This window comes from Dendrobium catenatum, unplaced genomic scaffold (assembly GCF_001605985.2).
Source record: "Dendrobium catenatum unplaced genomic scaffold, ASM160598v2 fragScaff_scaffold_1024, whole genome shotgun sequence".
Classification (NCBI taxonomy): Eukaryota; Viridiplantae; Streptophyta; class Magnoliopsida; order Asparagales; family Orchidaceae; genus Dendrobium; species Dendrobium catenatum.
The window spans coordinates 1,552,866-1,564,946 of NW_021319486.1; the positions used below are offsets into that span (position 1 = coordinate 1,552,866).

The 12,081-nt window shown below is 38.0% G+C and overlaps 1 protein-coding gene across 1 annotated transcript; it reads left to right on the forward strand.

Annotated features, from left to right (window-relative positions):
• The first annotated feature begins 1,252 nt into the window (after positions 1–1,252).
• Positions 1,253–2,242, forward strand: LOC110116750 (uncharacterized mitochondrial protein AtMg00810-like). Its single transcript, XM_020850449.1, has one exon. It carries the CDS (start codon positions 1,253–1,255, stop codon positions 2,240–2,242), a length of 990 nt encoding a protein of 329 aa, XP_020706108.1.
• Positions 2,243–12,081: the final 9,839 nt, after the last annotated feature.

Here is a 12,081-nt window from a genome sequence, read left to right on the forward strand (position 1 = left end):
CAAGTTTATTGAATTCCAAAAATCTGTAGAACGTCAATTTAACCGCCATATATGAACTATTCGCAAGACAATGGAGGCAAATTCATTAATAACAAATTCAAAACATATTGTAGATCCATAGGCATAAGTCATCAATCTACTTGCCCGCATACCCCATCTCAAAATGGGGTCGCCGAATGCAAACATCGGCATCTTATCGAAACCACGAGGGCTCTTATCATACAAGCTGCCTTACCCCTTCATCTTTGGATCGACACCCTCTTAACTGCCAATTATCTCATCAACTGCCTACCCTCTCCCAACACTCATAATAAATCCCCTTCGAAATTCTACACGGCCAACAACCGGACTACAATCACCTCAAAGTCCTTGGTTCTTTATGTTATCCGTGGCTCAAGCCTTACACCTCCTCTCACCCATCTCTCATCCCTGCGTGTTCATAGGCTACGCCCACCAACAAAAATGATACAAATGCATGGATCCCAAATCTAACAAACTTTATAAATCGCGCCACGTTATATTCAATGAAAATACGTTCCCCTTTGCAACCAAGTTCTCTCACCATTCACCACAGTAAAACCACTCTCAATCCATTCCCCCACTCTTACTGGTTCCAAATGTCAGCATACCTCAATCCCTCAAAACCAAACCTCAACCCACACACTATACACACGACACATCCCAGCATCCAAGTCACCGCCCCAACACACCAACAAACACCACATACAGCCAAGCCACACACCCAGAAATCTCCGTCCAGAACACTCTCCCAGTTGACCGATCCCTAGCCACCTTGCCATCTCAGAAACTCACAGATCTATCTCAACCGCGCCCATACCATCACACTCCATGGTCACCAGGCTAAAAAGTGGCCTCTCTAAACCAAAGTAGATCTTTGATCTAGCCCACATTCTCCAACCAACCGAACCTACCACATACAACCAGGCAGTCAAATTTAAACAATGGCGCACCGCCATGTCACAAGAATTCCAAGCTCTTCAAGCTCAAGGAACCTGGGAATTAGTTCCGCCGCAACCCTCCATGAACATCCTCGGATCAAAATGGACCTTCCGAATCAAATATAACTCCAACGGAACCATCGCCCGCCATAAAGCACGCTTAGTGGCAAAAGGATTCAATCAAGAACAAGATATCGACTACATAGAAACATTCAGCCCCGTCGCCAAAATGCCAACCATACGGGTCCTCATTCTCATCGCTCTTCATCACAATTGGATTATTCACCAACTCGATGTCTCGAATGCATTCTTACACGGCACCTTGTCCGACACCGTCTACATGTCTCAACCGCCAGGCTTCCAAGATTCAACTCATCCGCAGTACATCTGTAAGCTCACGAGCACTTTACGATCTTAAACAATCACAAAGGGAATGGTATGCGACGCTCTCCAATCACTTACTAAATTACGACTTCCAAGTCAGCGCCTCCGATCACTCCCTTCTCACATACAACTCCGGCAACATCCACCTTTACATGCTCGTCTACGTCGACGAAATACTACTCACAGGTAATTCCCCATCCGAAATCAATAAATTATTAACTAATCTCCATGCAACCTTTCAGATGCGAAATCTCGATTCTCTGTCCCAATTCCTGGGCATTCACACCGCCAAAACACCATCTGGCATCATTCTACATCAACAACACTATGCAAAGACCATCATTCAGCGCGCCGGCATGGAGCAATCCAAACCGGTCTCAACTCCAATCTCCTGCCGAACAATCGTAACAGCCACATCCAATGAACAGTATGACAATCCACATTTCTACAGACAGATTATAGGCTCACTTCAGTACCTAACTATAACCCAACCGGACATACAATTCACCGTTCAACAACTGTGTCAACATATGCAAGCTCCTCTTAACATCCACTACGAAGCCATGAAACATCTACTTCGTTACATACATGGCTCCTCCTCCACAGGTTTTCCTCTAGACCGGACTAACTTAACACTAAAAGGCTACGTGGACGTAGATTGGGCTAGCAATGACCGTAAGTCGATCTCCGGATACTGCAATTTCCTTGGCAACTTGCTCATCTCATGGCAAGTAAAGAAGCAAAATACAATAGCCCGATCATCCACGGAGGCCGAATACAGAGCACTCGCCACTGAAGCATTCGAGATCTTATGGCTTCATCAACTACTCGAAGACTTTCACACACCCCAAACGAACCTACCAAAGTCTTCTGCGACAACACTTCCGCAATCGCACTAGCCAACAACCCTCCGCAATCGCACTAGCCAACAACCCGATTTTTCACGCTCGAACTAAGCATATCGAGGTGGACTGTCATTTCATCCGAGAGTGCATCAATAAAAATACCATCTTCGTTCATCACATATGCACCGAAGATCAGCTAGCCGACCTCTTCACCAAAGCTCTACCTAACAACCGGTTCAAAATCCTCTCCACCAAACTTACAGCTGCTACACACCCATAAGCTTGAGGGGGGCTGTTAAGCCACCTTTACACGTGGCAAAGCAAGACCGGTTCCTCATTGCACCGTTAGACTCTTCTTGTATTATTTCTTTATCTGTTATGTACTTTCTTTATTTTGCTCTTCTATATAATGCACTCCTGTAACCTCAAGATTATTGAATGAAACCTTTCCTCTTTTCTTTTACTCTGTTTATCTCTGGCATCTCCGAATGCCACTTATGTTTTCCTACAATATATACATGTACAACTACTCATATAAGTGTGACTATGCAGGGTTGTCTAAGAAGTAGAGTGCCAATCGATGCTGAAAGATTCATCTATGTGAGAAATGTCAATAAAGCTCATGTTAAACTGTAGGCTTATATAGATTGTATTTAGAATCTGGTTCTACTTTGGATTTATGTCATACTTTTTATATATCGTTATTTAGACGGAATCTGGTTTCTATTTCATGTTTGGACAAATCTGGCTATTCTTATTCATTTTGAAATAAAAAATTTAGTCTCTTTCAGTGTTTAAAAATTAGTGATACATGTTCTTTGATTGATTATCTATATAAATTAGATATTTTTGTCTCACAGATAAATGAAACTTTTTATATAAATAATTTTGGTATAAAGAGAAAATTAATTGATAAAAATTTCTTTATATTATGGCACAAGCATTTAGGATATATTTCTAAGCAAATAATTAAATGGTTTGTGTTAGATGAAATTCTTGATTCCCTTAATTATACTGATTTTAAAATTTGTATTAAATGTATTTAAGGCAAAACAATTAAATATTAATAAATTAGGTATTAAAAGGAGTTTAAATATTTTGGAATTAATACATACTAATATTTAGGGGTGTCAATTTCGAGTTACGGGTTGAGTTCGGGTCGAACCCGGAACTGACTCAGTACTATTTGGTTCAACCCGAAACTAACTCATTTTTACAAGCAGGTTGATTTTTTGGACCCGAACCAAACCCGCTTGGGGTTCGGGTCAACTCGAACCTGATTTATGACGACGTTCGATTTCAGTCGGATCGGAAGTTACAACCATTTGATAGGAAGCAACAGCTCCTTGCTTATTCATTGCTATTCGACTTCGCTCCTTGGATGACATTACCTTTCGATTGGATCCGAAATTACAACCTTTTGATCGAAAGCAACGACGAGAGTTCACTCGCTGGCCGGCTCCACGCTCTCGCTCCCCGCTCATTCTTTGCTGTTCGACTTCTCTCCTTGGACGACGTTACCTTCTGATAGGATCGGACATTACAACCTTTGATCAGAAGCAATGATTGGAGTTCGCTCGCTGACTGACTCCTTGCTCCCTGCTCATTCATTGCTTCGACTTTGCTCCTTGGACGACGTTATCTTCCAATCGTATCGGAAGTTGCAACCTTTTGATTGGAAGCAGCGACTGTTGTTTGCTCACTATGACATTATTGTTCGACTTCACTTCTTGTACAGTTGGATGACTTTCCCTTCTGATTGGATAGGAAGTTACAACATTTTAATCGGAAGCAACGATGGGAGTTCGTTCGCTGTGAAGCTCCTTCATTGTTGTTAGACTTCACTCCTTGCCTCCTTGGACGACGTTCCCTTCTGATCAGACCAGAAGTTACAACATTTTGATCGGAAGGCAGAGGCAACGACGGGAGTTTGCTCGCTGTGAAGCTAACTTTCTCCCTTTCCTGCACTTCTTCGGGTCAAAATCGGGTCAATGTCAGGTTCAGGTAAAACCAAACCTCGAACCTGACCCAAAATTTGAAATGGTTCCAAAATCAAGACCCAAATCCGACCCATTTCAAGTTCGGGTTGACTTAAACTCAAAATTTTCATGTCAGGTTCGAGTTGAGTTTTCGGGTCGTGTACTATAGCCTATTTCTTACAACTTCTTGGAAAGGTCAGTAGTATTTTGTTACTTTCATAAATAATTATTATCGTTATGGGTATTTATACTTAATACATGAAAAGTCAGAATCTTTGTGTGTTTAAGGTCATCAAAACTGAAGTTGAAAATCAACTTGGCAAGAAGATTAAAAATGTCAAATATGACCGTGGTGGTGAATACTATGATAGATATGATGGATCATGTGAACAACGCCCAAACCCTTTTGTAAGATATTTAGCAGAATGTGACATCATTCCTCAATACACTATATGCTAGGGACTCCAAGTCAAAATGGTATAGCTGAGAGACAAAATAGAACCTTGAAGGAATGGTTAGAAGTATGATTAGTCATTCTTTTTTACCAGAATCACTTTGGAGAGAAACCTTAAAGACTGCAGCTTATATTCTTTATAAAGTTCCAAGAAAAGCAGTAACTAAACCCCATATGAGTTGTGGACTGGAAAAAAGCCTAGCATTAGGCATTTTCATGTTTTGGATATGTCTAGCTGAGGCTAGGCTATATAAGCATAATGAAGAAAATTAGACTCAAGAATTGTCAGCTGCTATTTTTTTTTTTATACTCTGAAAGGTCAAGAAACTTTAAATTTTATGATTCCTCAAATAAATTCTTTTTTGAGACGGGCAATGCTAAATTTATTGAGGATGTTGAATATAGTGGGAGTGATAAACTCAAAGATTTTGATTTTGAGAATGAATATGTTATTATTCTTATTATTACCATTGAAAAAATCAGATAATTATGCTTGATGTTATTCAAATTATAAATCTAGATAATCAAAGAAATCTTGAATTATCTTCCACTCATATAGAAGGTCATTAACCTCAAATTGAAGTGTCATTAAAGAGATCCACAAGGGAAAAGAGAACAAAAATTTCAAATGACTATATTATATATCTCAAAGAGCATGAGTTTTATATGGGATTGAGAGATAACCAAATCTCATTTAGTCATATCAAATAATATTTTAATTCTCAAAATTGGATAAAGGTCATGGAAGATGAGATGAAATCAATGAAAGATTATAATGTTTGAGATCTTTCTGAATTATCCGAAGGAGCAAAACCTATTGGTTGTAAATGAATTTTTAAAACCAAAATAGATGCAAAAGATAATATTGAAAGATATAAGACACGTCTAGTTGCTAAAGATTTCACTTAAAAGAAAGTCATTCATTATAAAGAAACTCTCTCTAATTTTTTTAAAAGACTATTTTATAATCAATATGACACTTACAAATCAATGCATTTATCATAAGGCAAGTGGGAGTAAGTTTATTCTCCATGTATTATATGTCGATGATATTTTGTTAGCAAATAGTGATATAAACGTATTGTATGAGACTAAGAGATTTCTTTCAAATAAATTTGAAATGAAAGATCTTGGAAATACATCATTTGTGTTGGGTATACAAATTCATCGGGATCGCTCTCGTGGTATACTTTGGTTATCACAAACAGCCTATATTATTAAAGTGCTTAGCATATTTGCACGAAAGATTGTGCGACAAGGGATTAATATGCTTCAATGCCCAATAAATGAAGTTGAAAAATAAGAGATATATAAGATCTCTTATGCATCGGCAATATGTAGACTTAAGTATGCTCAAGTTTGTATGCATTCGGATATTGCGTACATTGTTGGAATACTTCGTGGATATTTAAGTAACCCAAGAATGAATCGTTGGAAATCAGTGAAACGAGTTATGAGGTATCCAAAAAGGATAAAAGATTTCATACTCACATATCAGAGATCTGATCATTTAAAGATCGTGGGGTATTTCGACTCTGATTTTGCTGATTTCCTCGATATCAGGAGATTCACTTCAAGCTATATTTTTATATTAGGTGAATGAGCTATTTCTTAGAAAAGTGTCAAGCAATCACTTATAACTTCTTCAATAATAGAAGCAAAATTTATAGCTTGTTATGAGGCTTCAAATCAAGGAATGTGGTTGTGAAATTTCATCACAGAGTTACATATTATTGATGACATTGAGAGACCATTAAAGATAAATTGTGATAATAAATCAAGTGAGTTATATTCCAAGAATAACAGGAGCTCATCAATATCAAAACATATTGATATTAAGTTTCTTGTTGTGAAAGAAAGAGTTTAGAGTTCTTAAAATTCTATTTGAACATATTAGTATAGATTTTATAATTGCAGACCCACTTACAAAATGATTAACACCTAAAATATTTCATGAGCATATGGCTCGTATGGGTGTAATTTGTTTTGATGATTTGCTAGCTTAGTGGGAGTTTGTTTTACTGTTCAATTATTATAAACTTATTTTATGATCAGAATAAAGTATTGTTATTTTAGTAATTAGAAACTCTGAAATAAAGTTATTTAATTTCAATTACGATTTACCATGAAGTATTGAATTTTGATTATAACTCTTTTGAGTTATAAAATTATACTAGTTAAAAATAATCATGATTTGAGATCACATTACATGAAATTTTCGTGTTAGACATATATACTTGATCTATTTTGTTAATTATATTAATATAGATACAATTGATGGGTCTTGTTACAAAGAATGATGAAATGAATAAAAAGGGAAGAAAATTCGAGGAAACTAAAAGAGGGGGAAATTAAAATGTTTTTTGTGCATTTTTGCAAATCGTTGTCAGATTGTCTTCACCACCATCATCAACATCGCGCAAGTATAAATTTCTAACTTAAAACCCCCGCACTCGACGTTAGTATTGAGCCAGAGAACCTCTTATACACGCTCTCGTAGCACGGTGGGAGAAAACCCGGTGCGACGAATACGACGAGGAAGGTAGGCCTTGTACACGCTCTCGTAGTATGGCGGGGTAAATAATGGTGAGTTTTTGAAAAGGTACTTTGAAGATCCATACACGCTCTCGTAGAGTGGTAGGGTTAAAGAAATACGGCCGCGATGTCACCTAACACTTGTCATACATGCTCTTGTAGCATGGTGGGATGACCAAGACTCCTATTGTTTATCCTAAATAGGGGAGACGTTGGAAGATTGCCAAAATTCATAGTAAAAGCGCATAAGAATTTGAACTATTACATAAGACATGATTGAAGCAGGGAACTTACAAACTTGAACTGAATGAAATAACAATAGAACTTAAATGAATAGCAGAGGACCTCAATTGAACATTAAACGAACTATATGGAACTTGATTTGGATCACAGGGAATCAAACTTTAATTTTGAAAATACTCAATCACATCAATAAAAATGCTAATTAAAGATCTAGATCATTCTAATGAACATTAATAATCAAATAAAGAGCTTGTATATTTCAACATGACTTGCTTATAATTGATTTAAAATGATTGCAACAAATGCAATAGTCTACTCTTGAACAAATCAAGAAACAAATATGATGACCCTCCTATAATTGAGATATCTCAAATTGCAAATATGAATACCTTAACCCGCTTGCAAGAAACAATAAGAGGCAAGATAATGATAGAGAATGTTCATGAAAAGGACATAAAAGCTAGTACACAGTCAATGCTACCTAACTGTGAAACAAATCCACTGAACCTCTATAAGCCATATTGATTAATATGTAACGAACATGTAATTTACATAAGATGCCCATGGGTAGAATATGAAGAGCACATAATGAATGCATCAATATCTGCATCGTCAATGATAATTAAACTTTGAGTAATCATGGCAATTTTTTACAAGTGACAAGGGCCAATGTACAATGGATATAATGATTCGACTCGTATATGATGCATGCAATGCATTGTCTATAATCCAAGGCAACGAATTATAATGAATGCAACCCCCTACAAGCATTGATAAAAGACTTGAATCACACATAATAGCATTACTCATAGCCAATGTTGGAAGGTACTGCAATGAACATAATTTTCCTACAGTTAGTATTGACTTGCAAGCAAATACATCGGGTCACTGCAAGTAATAAAGGGTAGTGTATGATGAATGTGATCGACCCCCTTGCATGCATAGCTATATACACAGCGTATTATGCACATATAGATACAACAAATCTGTAATATATATGAGTTCCTACAAGTTATTATAGGAGGACTCTTCATTCATATAATGATCATATCTACAAGCAATGACGGTGAATATATCACCAATATGATGGATCCTCTATATATAAGAGATGGAAGATCGTGGCGGATGCAAGTGCTTACTAGCAATAATGAAAGATGTATCATATACATAGTAATGTATATAGGTGGGTGATGATCAATAGGTTGTGGATGCTATAACACCTCTACGATTAATTACTATTCAGTGGCTAGTAAATATATTGACTTTTGTAACCAAACGTGAGTGACATGCAACAAATGCAAGCGCCTTTGAGATGTGTAGAGGACTTGTCGTGCACTCAACACGTCACTTATGGGAAAATATAGAAGGGCTATGACAAACACAAGTTTCAACGAGCTATTGTAGAAGATCCATTATACATCCAAAAATGCCCCCTAAATACTCGTATGGGTCCCGACGAGCATGTTGTGGGTACACACGTGATGTCCGAGGATGCTACGCGGGTCAAGAAATGAACATAAGTTTGAGCCCAATCTTCCTATGAGAGAAAATAGGAGTTGACACGACTTAAGTTATTAAACAAATGTGCAGTCTCGGTGTTGACCAAGATATTTATTTATACGTTCATATTAAGCATTCAAGACCTATGACCAAGAAAATTTACTAACAAATGCATAAAAACCACAACAAACCCAATTATCTGTCGGCAAGTTGACAGAGTCGACAAGATTTAATACACAAATGAAAATGCCCATTAATATCCTGATGATGGTCGTTTTGAAAGTAGATCTTAACCGGAGGAGTTAATTTCAAATATTCAAAATTCCTTATAAATGCCCAAAAATTTAAAAACTAAAAAAAATCTAAATATTTAAAATTGAAATCAATTATCAATCACATAAAGCAAAACTCATCCATCCTCCACAATAGTTTGCTGGGTGGTCAAATTTGAGAATACAGTGCTGCTCACAAAGAGCTAGTGTCTGATCGAGAATATCAGTAGTATTCATATTCAAACCATCTCATGCCAATAAAGACATGGCACGTGTCCTCTAATTGGCTATCTTGTCGTCAAATGGTACCGCTGGTAAATGGTTATGATCGAGGCCCTCTGAACTGGGTGGTTTGCTGCCAAATGACACCACTAAATTACGGTTATTGCCAGAGCCTGTAAGCTCTCCAATGGAACCAAATCCTTGAGATATGAATAAATATGATATAATTGATAGGGCTCAAAGCCCTTTGTTAGCTAAGGTGAATTTAAATATGTCCTCTTAGGCAAATGTTCACCCCATGTCTATAAGATACCCTTGGACGATGTAACTCATGGATGCCGACAAGGATCCTTCTATCAGGTTGAATTGACTACCTCCTATGACTAAGTAGAACAGGGGCCACGATGGCCCGGAATGACGAAACCATGTGATCTTGGTTGGGTCCATCACCCATTCCTCCACCATCCGCTTTAAGTGCAAGATGGTGAAATATATGATTTTAAATATCAAACCTTCTAAACGCCTAAACTAATGCTACTACTATATGTCAGATTACATGTATATCTATGTATTTGATCGATGACTAGCCTTAATCGAAAGTTTTCTCTCTTTATCTGGAGGGGCAATTAAGTATAGGGACTTGTGCCTATAGGAAACCAAAACTCAGATCTAAAATCCTCTCAAAATGAGGGCGAAATCTCTGGGTATTGTCTTATCTACAAACCTAATTAGTCATTTGAAAATTTATCCCAAACCTTAATTCATTAGAACTCCCCCGAAAGCACGGGAGGGCCGGGGTGCGAATTTTCGGAGCCCAAAAACCCAGAAAATTGATCCCCTTCTAGGTCCCTCTGAACCAAATTCCAAGCACTAAATGAGAAGGGAGGAGTCACGGGTGCACAATTGCCCTAGATAGCGTGCACGCCAGCTATTGAAGTTAGTAACTCATACATGCCCCGTGAATGTGTCGTGCATCCCGTGAACATTTGCTTTTGCAAAGAAATAATATAGTACACTATTATGTGTTACAGGTTGTACGACCCCTTCATTAAAATGTGCATGACACGTCAAATCACCAAAGGGTGTCACCTACAAGCCCCTTATTATATAATATGCATGTACCAAATACATACAATGCATCGAGAAGCACACATGCATACTTCAATCATATGAGCGCACCAAGTAACCTGCACATATGTCATTGATCATGTAAATCATTTCCTATATATGCCAATAGTCATGACATTATGCAAGTGCATCAAAATTCATACAGGTGCATCACATAAATGTACTAAGCAAAACATGTGAGTGCACTACACGAATGCACTATACAAATGCAAGTGTATTTTACACACATTTTTAACATGTAAATGCATCACACATATTTACTATTAAACATACAAGTACATCATGTGCGTGCACTACACTACATACAAACTCATCACATGCATACATATGTAACATGTCATCACATGCATACATTTATGTAACATACACGTGCGCGCACTACACTATGGATGCAGAAGACGTATACACCACACATGTGAATGCATATGAAAGCATGTAGATGTACAAACAAATGTATGAATGTGTATACAAATATGCAGATACATCATACATATCCATTGTGTCACATGCAAATATATTGTAGGCATATACTATACAACATATAAATGTAGCAGACATACACGTCAGACACTATACAAATGAACTATGTGTGTATAAAGTGATGTGCAAATACATCCTCATCATGTAAATGCACCACTCGCATCATACAAACATGCCTATGTATAATGTAAAATGTATTAAAGAGCATGCATACCCGCATGAGCTCTGATGAACACTATGAACCAACCATTAAAAAAGCGGACGAGGTGTCCGCATTGAGTCGCGCCTCAAGTCGAGGCGGAAGTTATGCGTATCGGGGCTTACGCCTCGAACCATCCAGCGAAGCCTACAATTTTTTTGCACGAGGCACACACATCATAGCGTAACGCCTCGAGGTAGTACGAGGCACCGCTTCAAAATATTTTCTTTAGTATATATGTAAATACGATGCAGCCGATTCGTGTTCGCGTATAGGATTAGGGCTTCCTGTGAGAATTGAAAGGAGAACTGGAGGCGAAGCCGTGAGGGAAATAGATGAAGCCGTGAGGGAAAGAGACGAAGCCGTGAGTGCAAGAGATGAAGTCAGAAGGAGACGATGCAGAAAACGAAGTCGAAAGCAATGACGGTTTTGAAAGAAGGAAACGAAGCCGAAGTTGTGAGTGCAGGAAACGTTCAGGCCTAATTAGGTCGGAAGAGCAGGTGAGCAGTGTTGTGGGCCTTGACTTTGATGTACAGTAACGAAAGCTTTCTTTCATTCGTCCGCTCAGTACATGCTCGGTACTACTAGGTATCGCTAGGTACCGCTCGGTACCGAGCAAGTATATACTCGGTACCGAGCAAGTATATGCTCGGTACCAAGCAAGTATATGCTCGGTACCAAGCCAGTATCACTCGATACCGAGCAGTATATGCTCGGTACCGACCGGTACATGCTCAGTACCGTTAGATGTTGAGTCTAGTGAATAGGTTGTTAAACCTAAGTTAATATCCCACGGCTATCAAGAGGGAGGTGAATTGGTAGTTAAAAACTATCCCTCTTTTAAATGAGTTGAACCGAAAATAAATTTTAATAAATTTTTA

What these genes read in the sequence shown, in the direction of transcription:
- LOC110116750 (XM_020850449.1), top strand. Translation starts at nt 1,253, where the DNA reads ATGTCTCGAATGCATTCTTACACGGCACCTTGTCCGACACCGTCTACA.